This window comes from Haliotis rubra, unplaced genomic scaffold (genome assembly GCF_003918875.1).
Source record: "Haliotis rubra isolate DU_JTF1 unplaced genomic scaffold, ASM391887v1 Scf281, whole genome shotgun sequence".
Taxonomy (NCBI): domain Eukaryota; kingdom Metazoa; phylum Mollusca; class Gastropoda; order Lepetellida; family Haliotidae; genus Haliotis; species Haliotis rubra.
Window position 1 is genome coordinate 1058324 of NW_025766903.1, and position 16651 is coordinate 1074974.

Genomic DNA, 16651 nt, shown 5'->3' on the forward strand with positions numbered 1-16651 from the left:
TATGCTCAGTGCATCTGTTGCCCAGGCTTGAGGATCTCGAACTGGTGAGACAAACGTCTGTAGTTGTTTGTTGAACCTCATGCCAAACAGGTCTATGCATGGGGTACCTATTTCCCTTATGATGAGCCGGAATGCTTCTGGATGGAGCATCCATTCCGTATGTGACAGGTGCAGTGGTCGGAGAGAGCGTCTGCAAGCACGTTCTTGGCTCCGGGTATGTGACACGCCTTTATCCAGATGTTTGCTTCCTCCGGGATGTCAAACAACTGGAATGTGAGCTGTAGAAGGCTTGTAGACCTTGTAGATCCTTGCCGATTTATGGAAAAATGCCATTGTAGAGTTGTCCGTGTGGACCATCAGCATTCTTTTGATCAGCGAGCTCGACCATAGTTGTAAGGTGTTGATCACAGCTTTCATCTCCAGCAGACTGATGTGAATATGCTGTTCTATTTTGGACCACCTCCCTGATGCAACTTGATTGTTGAGATGCACACCCCAGCCTTGTATCGAAGCGTCTGCGTAGAGATGTGTGTCGAAGGCCAGCTCTTGTAAATAGGTCCCTCCACAAACTTTCGACCTGTGAGTCCACCAAAGTAGGTACCTCTTGAGATTGTCTGGCACCAAGATAGGGTCGACGCTGTCTAGATGTTTTGTCAGGAACCGTTGCAGCGGTCTTAGTTGCAACCTTCCTGTGCAAGACAAGTCCTGCACAGAGGTTAGTAGACCGAATAGACAATGCCATGTTCGTAGTGTTAACAGAGAGATGACTGCTTGTGGAATCATGGCTTGTATCTTCACCCAACAATCTTCTGGGACGACAATACCATTCTGTGTTGTGATAATTCTTATTCCCAGCAAGTGAAGATCTTGTTTTGATTCTAACTCCAACTTCATCAGGTTCACTAGCCATCCTAGTTGCGTGCAACTTAATTGTGAAGTTCAGCTGTAGTCTGAGTTGACTGGTACTTTGGTGAACCTGAATGCCGTCGTCCAGGCAGAAGGCATTGCGTCGACCTCGATGATGTAGGTAGCGACTATAGGCTTGGTTACTCGTGTGGATAGCCACGGGGCCGAAGATATTCCAAACGGTAGGACGTTCCATTGGAAGTGCTGCCCTCTGAATAGGAATCGCAGATACTTTCTTGATTCCAGATGTATGGGGATGTGTAGATACGCATCCTGCAGGTCTATGCTGGCCATGTAATCTGCTGAACGGACGAGTAGTCTGAGTTGAGGTAGGTGGATCATTCTGAACCTGTCTGGTTTCAGTAGATAGTCTTTGTTGAATTTGCGCATGTTGTAAATCAGTCTAAACTTCTCTTTGGAGTTCTTCTTGGGTACTAGAAAAATTGGGGAGTAGAAGCCTGGAGTGAGATGCTGCTGATCTATTATCTCTACCGCCTCTCCATCCCTACTTTGTGTTGTTTTTGGTTGTGATGAAATCCTCACCTGAGGTCATCCTTCAACAAGAACCAGATTCTCCATCCCTACCTGAGGTCATCCTTCAACAAGAACCAGTCTCTCATCCCTACCTGAGGTCATCCTTCAACAAGAACCAGTCTCTCATCCCTACCTGAGGTCATCCTTCAACAAGAACTAGATTCTCCATCCCTACCTGAGGTCATCCTTCAACAAGAACCAGATTCTCCATCCCTACCTGAGGTCATCCTTCAACAAGAACCAGATTCTCCATCCCTACCTGAGGTCATCCTTCAACAAGAACCAGATTCTCCATCCCTACCTGAGGTTGAAGAACCAGATCTCCATCCCTAATTGAGGTCATCCTTACAAGAACCAGATTCTCCATCCCTACCTGAGGTCATCCTTCAACAAGAACCAGATTCTCCATCCCTACCTGAGGTCATCCTTCAACAAGAACCAGATTCTCCATCCCTACCTGAGGTCATCCTTCAACAAGAACCAGATTCTCCATCCCTACCTGAGGTCATCCTTCAACAAGAACCAGATTCTCCATCCCTACCTGAGGTCATCCTTCAACAAGAACCAGATTCTCCATCCCTACCTGAGGTCATCCTTCAACAAGAACCAGATTCTCCATCCCTACCTGAGGTCATCCTTCAACAAGAACCAGATTCTCCATCCCTACCTGAGGTCATCCTTCAACAAGAACCAGATTCTCCATCCCTACCTGAGGTCATCCTTCAACAAGAACCAGATTCTCCATCCCTAATTGAGGTCATCCTTCAACAAGAACCAGATTCTCCATCCCTACCTGAGGTCATCCTTCAACAACAACCAGATTCTCCATCCCTACCTGAGGTCATCATTCAACAAGAACCAGTCTCTCATCCCTACCTGAGGTCATCATTCAACAAGAACCAGTCTCTCATCCCTACCTGAGGTCATCCTTCAACAAGAACCAGTCTCTCATCCCTACCTGAGGTCATCCTTCAACAAGAACCAGTCTCTCATCCCTACCTGAGGTCATCCTTCAACAAGAACCAGTCTCTCATCCCTACCTGAGGTCATCCTTCAACAAGAACCAGATTCTCTATCCCTACCTGAGGTCATCCTTCAACAAGAACCAGTCTCTCATCCCTACCTGAGGTCATCCTTCAACAAGAACCAGTCTCTCATCCCTACCTGAGGTCATCCTTCAACAAGAACTAGATTCTCCATCCCTACCTGAGGTCATCCTTCAACAAGAACCAGATTCTCCATCCCTACCTGAGGTCATCCTTCAACAAGAACCAGATTCTCCATCCCTACCTGAGGTCATCCTTCAACAAGAACCAGATTCTCCATCCCTACCTGAGGTCATCCTTCAACAAGAACCAGATTCTCCATCCCTACCTGAGGTCATCCTTCAACAAGAACCAGATTCTCCATCCCTACCTGAGGTCATCATTCAACAAGAACCAGATTCTCCATCCCTAATTGAGGTCATCCTTCAACAAGAACCAGATTCTCCATCCCTACCTGAGGTCATCCTTCAACAAGAACCAGTCTCTCATCCCTACCTGAGGTCATCCTTCAACAAGAACCAGTCTCTCATCCCTATCTGAGGTCATCCTTCAACAAGAACCAGTCTCTCATCCCTACCTGAGGTCATCCTTCAACAAGAACCAGTCTCTCATCCCTACCTGAGGTCATCCTTCAACAAGAACCAGATTCTCTATCCCTACCTGAGGTCATCCTTCAACAAGAACCAGTCTCTCATCCCTACCTGAGGTCATCCTTCAACAAGAACCAGATTCTCCATCCCTACCTGAGGTCATCCTTCAACAAGAACCAGTCTCTCATCCCTGCCTGAAGTCATCCTTCAACAAGAACCTGTCTCTCCATTCTTACCTGAGGTCATCTTTGAAAGGGTCCACATTTGCTGTGCTTGTCCTCAGGGCCAGCTCCAGGAGGGACTCGAGACGTGTCGGCATGATATGTATGGAGGTTAAGGAGCTCTAACACCTCAATAGGGTGTAGATATCAAACATACAACAAAATACATAACTACTTTTAAACATTGTTCAAAACATTTCTTAATTCATGCACATCAGACAAAAGGCCAAATACTCCACATATCTATTTCTAAAACAATGAACTCCTTCTAGAGTCAAGTTTTCTCAGATTGTAAATATCCACCAAATATTTTGACCAAAGTGAACCACTGTTGAAGGCAGTGTTTAACCTATCTGACTCCATCGTCACGTCAAGGATATCCTCTATGTTCTGCTTCATCTCCTCCTCCGTCATGTCCATGAATTGAACCATGAAGTCTCCCTTGTCCAGCAGAAAGTAGTGCTTTATTGACCTGAAACACAGGAGTAGTGCTTTATTGACCTGAAACAGGAGTAGTGCTTTATCGACCTGAAACATAGGAGTAGTGCTTTATTGCCCTGAAACACAGTAGTGCTTTATTGCCCTGAAACACAGTAGTGCTTTATTGACCTGAAACACAGTAGTGCTTTATTGACCTGAAACACAGGAGTAGTGCTTTATTGACTTAAAACACAGAAATAGTGCTTTATTACCCTGAAATACAAAAGGAAGAAGAGCTGTTTCCACCTCAAAACACAAAGTTGTTAATTATACTGACATACTACTGCACGTGTCATTGGACCGTTGTGCATAATAGACATGATGTTAGATATCTCTGTGTGGTAGCTGACATGGTCAGTTGCAACCAAATGATAAACATTTCATCTCGGGCCAGTTTGTCGCTCTTTGTTTACTGCCAGCATCAGTTCTGATGTACGCTTTTCTAGCCTTGACGATCAAAGACCTTCAGAACCCCAACAACTCCCTCACCTGATGCGTGCCATGAGTTCTTTCTCCTCCATGAGGAGGTCGAGCAGCAGACGACTAGCATAGTGGTACGCTTTATCTATCTGGTCGTAGTACTTCCTCTCCTTCAAGGTGTACACAATCTCCTCGGCATACGGACACTTCACATCACGGGCTATAAACACAGGACACAGATGTACGTCAGGACAAAGGGCTGACACCAACAACACAACCAGGATTCAAACCAACGGTCATATGTGTCTGGAGCATCAAGGGAGGCAACTGTGCACAGTGAACTGTGGTGGCTCAGACAACTAGGCCATCCCTCATCATGGGACACAATGTATCCAACACAAACAACTTCATAACGACCCCTTTCACACAAATACAGGACACCTGGACAACTAATACATCCAACGTTACAACAATCAAATTACTTGTTCCTTCTTCACTAAAACCCATGCAACCAGGTCTACACAAATTACTTGTTCCTTCTTCACTAAAACCCATGTAATCAGGTCTACACAAATTACTTGTTCCTTCTTCACTAAAACCCATGTAATCAGGTCTACACAAATTACTTGTTCCTTCTTCACTAAAACCCATGTAATCAGGTCTACACAAATTACTTGTTCCTTCTTCACTAAAACCCATGTAATCAGGTCTACACAAATTACTTGTTCCTTCTTCACTAAAACCCATGTAATCAGGTCTACACAAATTACTTGTTCCTTCTTCACTAAAACCCATGTAATCAGGTCTACACAAATTACTTGTTCCTTCTTCACTAAAACCCATGTAATCAGGTCTACACAAATTACTTGTTCCTTCTTCACTAAAACCCATGTAATCAGGTCTACACAAATTACGTGTTCCTTCTTCACTAAAACCCATGTAATCAGGTCTACACAAATTACTTGTTCCTTCTTCACTAAAACCCATGTAATCAGGTCTACACAAATTACTTGTTCCTTCTTCACTTAAACCCATGTAATCAGGTCTACACAAATTACTTGTTCCTTCTTCACTAAAACCCATGTAATCAGGTCTACACAAATTACGTGTTCCTTCTTTACTAAAACCCATGTAATCAGGTCTACACAAATTCAACATACATATTACAGTATGTCAGCCTAATGTCGATGTAAGTGGGATGTGTTTGTACCAAGTGGAGCAAGTCAGCATAGGCATGGTAGAGGTCTGGCACAGACAAAACAGAGCAACAGTCCAAGTGTCAGGATAAAGTGACATGCCATCAACCATGTCTCCAGGTCTGAGCACCAAATCCATAAAGTCACCTCTTACAACAAGCATGGGCTACTGCCGCAGAACCATGGTGCCAACAGCTTCATTGCTGACATATCAGTAGAGAGACCACCTACCACAGAGTCGGACGACGTTGAGGTACTTTCCCGTGTTGAGGATCTTGTCGGCCATCTGCTCCAGGAACACAGGGATCCTCTCTCTACAGATGGTGTAGTGCTGCTCCCAATAGGTGGCGACGTTAAGGAATATACACGTCATACTTATATCAGCTTTAGAGAGCACTTCCTTTTGTTATTCATGATGTATGTCTATTTACTTATTCATCATATTTCTTTTCACAGGATAAGAGGAATAACATTTTAAGAGGAATGAGACAAAAGGATATGCATCGTTGTACTCCTCCTGGAGCTTCTCCTTCTGAATCGTCTCATTCTCCTCCACCAGAAACTGAAACACAGATCACTCACTGCACAGCTCCAGGAATACTTGGACCACACAGATATCAATATATTAGTGTCATTCAACTTCTAGCCCAGGAGAAATACTGTGCCAAGCATCAGCACAGCTATGTTTCAGGACAAAAATCGTACAAACCTGTAGAGGTTATTGATTCTTTGAAGAAAGTCCTCCTTGGGGTACATATAAGCACTAACATGTCCGTTTGAAAACCTACTACAGTTGTAACTATAATTTTTAATAAAATATCAACAAAACAAAAAACACGTTTTTGTCTTGTGAGACCACCCCTACAGGGCCCCTCAGGGGCCCCCTACAGCCAAGAGCAGGTAACTCTAGCCATCAACCTCGCACATCACTTTTCATGCTGAAAGTATCAGACAGAATTCTTCAGAGAATCAAAAACCTCTACAGGTTTGTACGATTCTTTTTCAGAAGAAGTACCCCTTGGGGTACATATAGGCATTAGACAGACTCCCAAAGATATTTGAGTCGGGAGTGGCATTCTGTCTGATAGCGATAACGATCCATTGGAAGTATTGGAAAGGGTGGAGGAGCGCGGCTAGGGCGAGGACCCAGAATGTCTAGCTTATCTGTGATTGGATAACGGTGTCAAGTCACTTATATAACCCCACCCCCCCAACCCAAGGTGTGGAGGAGTAAACTATGGGGTACTCGCCAAAACAAACCACTATCAGAAAATGCTCTTTAGCCAGCAAAGGCGTGGTGAAGTGGAAAGAATGAGTAAAGTACAAGACACCAAAATACCAAAGTAGATCGGGGATAAGAACCATCACCATATGCCACCACCGATAAAAAGAGAATGATAAAAACCTGACACGAAGTAGAGTACAGAGTAAATGATCTCGAAAGCTCACTCGGCTAGAGAGGTACTCCTCTGTCCACTGTGGAGAGCCGTCTGGCCAAACCGAGCGCGCTCACGTGAGTGTTTGTCCAGCTGATAATGTTGGATGAACGTACTCGGTCGGCTCCAAATAGCCGCAGAGCAGATCTTTTCAATGGGCATAGCAGCAGCATACGCCTTGGAGGTGGCAACTGTTCTAACCGAATGAGCTTTTAACCTCTCTGGAGGGAACAAGCCTTCGTGTATGTAACCCATACATATCACAGAAATAATCCATCTCGAGATAGTTTGTTTATTGGCGAGCGCTCTGAGTAGCCAGTCGTCCAGGTACAGGTAACAAAAATTGCCCTGTGCCCTTGTGATCTGAGCTGGAAAGAGCATAACTTTGATAACACCTTTGGCGCCGTGGAGATGCCGAAGGGGAGTACACGAAACTGATATCACTTCCCGTCGAAGGAAAACCTGAGGTATTTCCTGAAGTCGGGGTGCATCGCAACATGGAGGTATCGTCTTTGAGGTCGATTGACGTAAGCCAATACCCTGCCTCTACAGACGAGATCACTGAACGCAGTGTCTCCATCTTGAAAGACGGCACCTCTATCATGTCGATCAGCCCTTTGAAATTTAGAATAGGTCTGAACCCTCCGTCCTTCTTGGTAACCAGGAAATATGTGGAGTAAAACCCCAGATTCTCCTGGCCCAACGGAACCATCTCTATGGCTGCCTTGTCCAGCAACGACTGGACCTCGGCACGGAACATATCTGCCTTCTCCTGAGTGTTCGGCACCGGAGTGCAACGAATCCCAGAGAAGGGAGGAGGGCCTCGCTTCCAATGTGGCAAATGGCCATCCCTGAGCGTGGACAGGACCCAGGGATTTGAGGTGACTTTCTCCCACTCCCGAAGGAATAGAGGAAGTCTGCCGCCGACAGGGACATCGGGTAACAGGCAACGAATCCTGGTGGTCAGCAGTGCTCCGACTGCTTGCACCGGGTTCTGTAAGGGCTCCGGAGGAATGTTTACTGGGAAGCCAGGGCCGACTTCCCTTTCCACTGAAAATCTTCCTCAGCCTTGCCCTTGCCTTTCCCCTTGCCCTTGATTGCGCGCCTGCAGTGGAGCTGCCCACTTTGCTGGCTCCTGATATGCATTGGCAAGGACAGGAGGTCTCGTGCGAGGAACGGAGGGTTGTTCGAGCAAGGGCTGAATGTGTGAATTTAAATGGCTCGCTAATTTTACCCCATTCCATGTGCGTACAACTTCCGCTTACCATGTTCATGAGGGTCAGTATAATCTTAGTGTTGATTATATATATATTACATTTATAGAACAAAAACTGTAATTAAATTACGCAATGCTAGGATATATTTCTTTGGGTTAAATAATAGTGTTGTGTATTATATTTTACTGATGACTGCGTCATCCCGTTATATTATTGTGCATGTTTGAACTTGATCGCCAGGAAATGCGTGCACAGCTGATTGCTATTTCCGGCTCAAATACACGCGGTAATGTTAATCCCTGCAAATTTTACAATGACCAGCAAAAACAACTTGGAACTTAAAATGTAAATAATCTTGTCTAGTGATGTTTAATTGCAAATTTGATGTCTTTACTGAAAAAGTTGTTTCCTGTTGTTTGTTCCTGCGAAGTGATACGATGTTGTTTTCTTACCCCTGGAAAAAAGTTTGACGAAAGCGTAACTCATAGATTAGCCAACCCCCTTCTACAGACTGCTTTTTTTTTATCCTCAAAATTCGGCTTATAGACGGTAATATACGGTAAATGACGGTAGGCGCCGGCCTTGCCTAGCCGAAGCTTGCGTGTGACCGGTAGAACCCGGGCGACCAAGGCATAGATGCACTCGTCAACAACAGGAGGGTCATAAGGCCCTCCTCCTCCATCAGATAGCGCCGATTGACATCCGGAAGATTGAATCGTGAGCAACTACCTGACAGGAGAGGGTTAATAACCTCCCCAATAAGCGATGGGAGAATGCGTAATTGGGTCGGGACAACCCGACACGGAGCAAAAGCTTCACCGGGAAGTCGTAACTCTGTGGTGTCGGGGCCGTCCGAAGGGACAACCACCTGAAGCAAAATGGTGGTGATACGCTCGCGCACCTGGTAGGAGAAGAGAGAAGGAAACTTCACTCTAGCGCACCTGACTCCCATCATCATCCATGGCTTCCTCATCCTGCTCCTCGAGGATAGAGCTCTCCGTCTCAAGAGATAACTCTGAGGGAATTGAAGAGGGAGCCGAGGAAAAGGACAAAGGGTCGAGGAGAGCCTAGGCTCGAGGGTATGTGACCTGAGTGACCAGCGCCAGGAAGATGGACTGTGCCGGAGCCAAAGGCAGGGCCAGAAACAGCAGTTCCCGAGGAGTGGCTGCCCCCAGAGCCGAGACTCGGGTTTAACACACTCCCGGAGGATGAACCCGACCAAGGGCTGAAGCTCGTAGGGGGGCATGCCTCCGGCAGATGACCCCGTGCCGCCACTAGTCCCCGGACGGTTGCCGTGTCCGAGATCAGTCACTTAACGGAGGTCATCTGCTGCTGCAAAATTGAAGACAGATCAGATATGGTTAATGGTGCAGGAGCTGATTGTGCAGAAGTTCAAGGGGTAAGGGAAGAGGGTTTTTTTTCCGCCGCCTTGGCCCGCTTGCCTCCACCCTCTATGGAAGAAGAGGAACTCTTCTTTTTAGTAGCTTTATTAGAAGGGGGGTCCCAGATATCCCCCACCCCGCCTGCAGCAAATTTGTGTAAAAAAGCAAGTCAGCATGACGGCTTTTTATTGGTTTGGGTGTAAAAGACTGACAAATCCGACACCCCTGATCACCATTAGCCTCTTCGCCTAAGGAGCAGGAGACATAAAAGGTGTGGGTCTTGTGGTGGAATAGTGGCACTGCATGTAATGCAGGGTTTAAACTGCAACAAACGGAAGCATGTTATGGTAACACGCACGCACGCACGCACGCGACGCGCACGCACGCACGCACACACGCCACACGCACACACACACAGAGCAAAAAATATAACGCACGGGCGATATTAAATGCCAAAAGCTAAAGCAAACATAACCAGCTTAGACATGCCTAACATAAAGTGGAAACGGAAGCCAACTGGTGTACATATAGCAATGAAAGTATATAGCATAACACAAGTAGCATAACACAAGTAAATGCTAAAATACCAACAAACAGACTTACAGAAAATTCACTGAAAGCGAAGATAATAAGGCAAGCCTACCATATAATATACTATATATATCATATACATACATGCTAAGCAGGTGAAAGCCAAGCTAACAACCTAAACAAAGTATGCATGTACGCCGCGGGATCTGCCATATTACCTGCCACATGGCAGGAATTTGGTGACAAGAGGACAAAGTTACAACGATTTATGAATGAAAAAATCAACCTATAACTTCCATCTTGCACCCGTGCATAGAAAAAGGAACCATACATACAGTAGTTGATTCTTGGTCAACTTCCAATGAACAACACACACGTCCTCCTGATGGAACGACAGCATGAAAAGAGAGGTGTGAGGCTGACGTCTAGAGTTACCTGCTCTTGGCTGTAGGGCTGAGGGGCCCTGTAGGGGTGGTCTCACAAGACAAAACATGTTTTTCGTTTTGTAAATATTTTATTAAAACATATAGTTACAACTGTCATAGGCCTTAAAATGGACATTTTAGTGCTTATATGTACTCCAAGGAGGACTTCTTCTGAAAAAGAATCATATCTATATTACTTCAGCATGATTGTGAACATCCAGAAACCCTCCACTACTTCCATTAAGTGAACCCTCTGTGAACACTATGAACTGATCATTGTGGTCAACAGCCAATCTGATATCAGCCTCTAAACAATATCTAAACTGGAAACCTTTGACAACTGTATGTGAAGATAGATATATATATGTGTGTGTGTGTGTGTGTGTGCGTAACGCACGCACGCACGCACACACGCACGCACACACCTCAGATTAAGGATTTACACAAAACTCAGTGTAAAGATAAATACAAACAAGAGTAAAGACATAAACAAACCTCAGAGTAAGGGTCTGATATAATGCCTTTGTAGATCCATTTCTCCAAGATCTCGAAGTACGGAACACAAGCCTGGAATCAAAGTTTGACAATTAGTGTATTACCCTTGTTTACAATCAGAGTATTCCCGTTGTTTATAATCAGAGTAATCCCCTTGTTTACAATCAGAGTATTACCCTTGTTTACAATCAGAGTATTACCCTTGTTTACAATCAGAGTAATCCCCTTGTTTACAATCAGAGTAATCCCCTTGTTTACAATCAGAGTATTACCCTTGTTTACAATCAGAGTAATCCCCTTGTTTACAATCAGAGTATTACCCTTGTTTACAATCAGAGTAATCCCCTTGTTTACAATCAGAGTATTCTCCTTGTTTACAATACCCTTGTTTACAATCAGAGTAATCCCAGAGTAATCCCCTTGTTTACAATCAGAGTAATCCCTTGTTTACAATCAGAGTATTACCCTTTGTTTACAATCAGAGTAATCCCTTGTTTACAATCAGAGTAGTTTACAATCCCCTTTGTTTACAATCAGAGTATTACCCTTGTTTACAATCAGAGTAATCCCCTTGTTTACAATCAGAGTATTACCCTTGTTTACAATCAGAGTAATCCCCTTGTTTACAATCAGAGTATTCCCGTTGTTTACAGAGTATTCCCCTTGTTTACAATCAGAGTAATCCCTTGTTTACAATCCCCCTTGTTTACAATCAGAGTATTCCCCTTGTTTACAATCAGAAGTATTACCCTTGTTTACAATCAGAGTATTCCCCTTGTTTACAATCAGAGTAATCCCCTTGTTTACAATCAGAGTATTCCCGTTGTTTACAGAGTATTACCCTTGTTTACAATCAGAGTAATCCCCGTGTTTACAATCAGAGTTATCCCCTTGTTTACAATCAGAGTATTACCCTTGTTTACAATCAGAGTAATACCCTTGTTTACAATCAGAGTATTACCCCTTGTTTACAATCAGAGTAATCCCCTTGTTTACAATCAGAGTATTCCCCTTGTTTACAATCAGAGTATTCCCTTGTTTACAATCCCCCTTGTTTACAATCAGAGTATTCCCCTTGTTTACAATCAGAGTATTCCCCTTGTTTACAATCAGAGTATTCCCCTTGTTTACAATAAGAGTATCCCCCTTGTTTACAATCAGAGTAATCCCCTTGTTTACAATCAGAGTATTACCCTTGTTTACAATCAGAGTATTACCCTTGTTTACAATATCTATCCAGACACAACAGCATGCAGTATTCCTTCTTGCTTCAATCACAGAAGAGTATAGAACAAGCATTGTCACTAAGGTGACATAATCCCCCGCCGCAAATTATCAAATCAAACTTATAAAGAAATGACACACATATTTTCAAGACTGACTTTGACATGAATGTCATAGTGTATGAAATATGCAAAAATAGTACTAAAGAAATTGCTTTTTGAAAAACATTTAAGGGAAGACTTGAAAGTCTTTGAAGAAGATTCAGTGAACTGTTTTTGAAATATCCTGCAATTCAGGTTAACATGCTCAAATCTTCAAAGTGTCTCTGTGACCTTGAAAATTAAGTGAAGGTCATCAAAATCGACTGGGCCTTGCGCCTTCCATAGATAAAGCTTGGTTTCAAATATGAAGAAAATCCAGTGAACTCTTCTCGAGATAGCTTAACATGCAGGTTTACATGCTGAAATCTTCAAAGTGTCGCCATGACCTTGAACATTATGTGAAGGTCACCAAAATCGACTGGGCCCTGCACCTTTCCTAGATAAAGCTTTGTATTGAATATGAAGAAAATCCAGCGAATGGTTCTTGAGTTGAGATAGCTTAACATGCAGGTAAAACGTTGAAGTCCCCTTGTGACCTTGAAATTAAGGTCAAGGTCACCAAACCTGACTTGGACCTTTCTTATACTGTGATGAACCTAGGTACCAATTATGAAAAGAATCTAGTGAACGGTTCTTAAGATATTCCAATTCATACGTACGGACGGACGGACGGAGCCTAATACTATATCCCCCACTTCACGCTCAATGCGCGGCGGGGGATAACAATGTAGTGCACAGGGTACTGGGTACCTTCAAGAAGCTGTGAGTACCTCCAGTTGTAATGTAATTTGAGAACCAGTTCCACCTGTAATTCAGCATTGTGGTGACACATTACATGACAACTGGAGCTGGCTTCCTATCGACTGCAGTGACTTTAATAATGGGTGCAGATATATTCTGATGAACAAATCCTGTGTATTTTCCCTTTGTATATGAGTGAGCTTTCTTGTCATTCATGCAAGTTTCCTGGTTTGCAACATGCCAGATGTAGGAGCTATACTCACCGACTGTGTTAGGTAGAGGCAGAGCTCCTGACTTTTAGCATCACTGGAAGAAAGACAAGATAGTGTAAACAAAACCATACAATCTTCCATCATAAATACCACAATCCACAGAACCAGCACCCCAAAACAAAGTCTGATTATAAATGGAAACATGCTGGGATCCAATGCAGACAAGTTAACAAGTGTTATTTCCCTCCTTTATCAACATAGTAGAGTTTTGTAAATAAATGCTATAATCTTTAACATCTGTCACCTTCTAGAAACTAATGCCACAGACTGCAGCACTTACCATGGCAGTGAAACCCATGGTGGTGAAACCCATGATGTTGAAACCCACTGGACACGCACACAGTGCTGACAAGGCCAACGATAATGATCAAGGTTAACCTGGGATTCAAACCTGACCAGCAGATCCCAGGGCCTCAAAGAGCACCTGAGAACACACAGCCATGTAGGCTACCCATGTTAGAGATGTCTGGGAAGTGATCAGCCTGACAGTGTATTCTAGTCCGTTTCCCCTGCTACACAGCCATCTAGGCTACCCATGTTAGAGATGTCTGGGAAGTGATCAGCCTGACAGTGTATTCTACTCCGTTTCCCCTGCTACACAGCCATCTAGGCTACCCATGTTAGAGATGTCTGGGAAGTGATCAGCCTGACAGTTTGTTCTACTCCGTTTCCCCTGCTACACAGCCATGTAGGCTACCCATGTTAGAGATGTCTGGGAAGTGATCAGCCTGACAGTGTATTCTACTCCGTTTCCCCTGCTACACAGCCATGTAGGCTACCCATGTTAGAGATGTCTGGGAAGTGATCAGCCTGACAGTTTGTTCTACTCCCTGTTTCCCCTGCTACACAGCTGTGTTTACCCGATGAGAGTGGACGTCTTCTCATGCAGCAGACTGAGCACGGCGCCTCCAATACACTCGCCCTGCAACCACAGACACATGTCACATGAAGGGGAAGGAAGGATACAACTGAATATACTGAACCTTCTCAAAGCTAAAAATCTGGCATTCAGATGATACATACATGTATATCATGTTGTCTTTGACCAAAGGAATGTAACTACAGGAAATGGGCTTCGGCAAGTGTCTGCCCATAGAATGGATGTTCACACTGTTTGAGCTGAGAGAAGGATGAAAGAACCAAAAGGATGAAGTGGCCCCTGCTAACATAACTAACTCCCCCAGCAGCAGAGATGTCCCTACCCTGTTGATGGAGTTGGAAACAGATGCCAGGATCTCCAGGGTCCTCAGCGTCGGCTGGATGTAGAACCAGAGTTTCTGGAGGGTCAGCGTGCCCTGCAATATAACCATGGTTCACTGTACATAGGTTTAACATGGGACCCTGCAATATAACCATGGTTCACTGTACATAGGTTTAACATGGGACCCTGTAATATAACCGTGGTTCACTGTACATAGGTTTAACATGGGACCCTGTAATATAACCATGGTTCACTGTACATAGGTTTAACATGGGACCCTGCAATATAACCATGGTTCACTGTAGATAGGTTTAACATGGGACCCTGTAATATAACCATGACTCACTGAACATAGGTTTAACATGGGACCCTGTAATATAACCATGGTTCACTATACATAGGTTTAACATGGGACCCTGTAATATAACCATGGTTCACTATATATAGGTTTAACATGGGACCCTGTAATATAACCATGGTTCACTGTACATAGGTTTAACATGGGACCCTGCAATATAACCATGGTTCACTGTACATTGGTTTAACATGGGACCCTGTAATATAACCATGACTCACTGTACATATGTTTAACATGGGACCCTGCAATATAACCATGGTTCACTGTACATAGGTTTAACATGGGACCCTGTAATATAACCATGACTCACTGTACATAGGTTTAACATGGGACCCTGTAATATAACCATGACTCACTGTACATTGGTTTAACATGGGACCCTGTAATATAACCATGGTTCACTATACATAGGTTTAACATGGGACCCTGTAATATAACCATGGTTCACTGTACATTGGTTTAACATGGGACCCTGTAATATAACCATGACTCACTGTACATAGGTTTAACATGGGACCCTGTAATATAACCATGGTTCACTGTACATAGGTTTAACATGGGACCCTGTAATATAACCATGGTTCACTGTACATAGGTTTAACATGGGACCCTGTAATATAACCATGGTTCACTGTACATAGGTTTAACATGGGACCCTGCAATATAACCATGGTTCACTGTACATTGGTTTAACATAGGCTTAACGTTGCTGTACCTGCAACTAGGTGTTTGCGCGTATTCATGTGGCCACCATCTGGTCATATACCAACGGATTCGTGGGTTCTTTTAAGTGCACAGGGTTGTGTACTGTACACTTGGGGTTGTGACAACACTGAAAGAGTCTGCACACAAAGTTGACTCCAAGGATTTTACACCCGGTCACAGGTGGGCTCGATCCCGGCACCTCATGCTCGCTGGATCATGCTCGCCCACCGCGCCCCAATATAACCGTGGTTCACTGTACATAGGTTTAACATGGGACCCTGCAATATAACCATGGTTCACTGTACATAGGTTTAACATGGGACCCTGTAATATAACCATGGTTCACTGTACATAGGTTTAACATGGGACCCTGTAATATAACCATGGTTCACTGTACATAGGTTTAACATGGGACCCTGCAATATAACCATGGTTCACTGTACATAGGTTTAACATGGGACCCTGTAATATAACCATGACTCACTGTACATAGGTTTAACATGGGACCCTGTAATATAACCATGGTTCACTGTACATAGGTTTAACATGGGACCCTGTAATATAACCATGGTTCACTGTACATAGGTTTAACATGGGACCCTGTAATATAACCATGGTTCACTGTACATAGGTTTAACATGGGACCCTGCAATATAACCATGGTTCACTGTACATAGGTTTAACATGGGACCCTGTAATATAACCATGACTCACTGTACATAGGTTTAACATGGGACCCTGCAATATAACCATGGTTCACTGTACATAGGTTTAACATGGGACCCTGTAATATAACCATGACTCACTGTACATAGGTTTAACATGGGACCCTGTAATATAACCATGACTCACTGTACATTGGTTTAACATGGGACCCTGTAATATAACCATGGTTCACTGTACATAGGTTTAACATGGGACCCTGTAATATAACCATGGTTCACTGTACATAGGTTTAACATGGGACCCTGTAATATAACCATGACTCACTGTACATAGGTTTAACATGGGACCCTGTAATATAACCATGACTCACTGTACATAGGTTTAACATGGGACCCTGTAATATAACCATGGTTCACTGTACATAGGTTTAACATGGGACCCTGTAATATAACCATGGTTCACTGTACATAGGTTTAACATGGGACCCTGCAATATAACCATGGT

General features: G+C 43.9%; 1 protein-coding gene across 3 annotated transcripts in view; it reads right to left on the minus strand.

Moving 5' to 3' along the window:
- LOC124281270 (gamma-tubulin complex component 2-like) overlaps nucleotides 1-16651 on the minus strand; it is a 72127-nt gene that overhangs the window by 38156 nt on the left and 17320 nt on the right. For all 3 annotated transcript variants that reach the window (XM_046717299.1, XM_046717301.1, XM_046717300.1), the window contains exons 14-22: nucleotides 14420-14512; nucleotides 14078-14139; nucleotides 13209-13251; nucleotides 10880-10951; nucleotides 5894-5955; nucleotides 5625-5737; nucleotides 4267-4417; nucleotides 3678-3769; nucleotides 3313-3400 (exon numbers count right to left, since the gene is read on the minus strand). In XM_046717299.1, the coding sequence (XP_046573255.1) occupies nucleotides 3313-3400; nucleotides 3678-3769; nucleotides 4267-4417; nucleotides 5625-5737; nucleotides 5894-5955; nucleotides 10880-10951; nucleotides 13209-13251; nucleotides 14078-14139; nucleotides 14420-14512 (776 nt within the window). The remainder of the gene's footprint in view (nucleotides 1-3312; nucleotides 3401-3677; nucleotides 3770-4266; nucleotides 4418-5624; nucleotides 5738-5893; nucleotides 5956-10879; nucleotides 10952-13208; nucleotides 13252-14077; nucleotides 14140-14419; nucleotides 14513-16651) is intronic.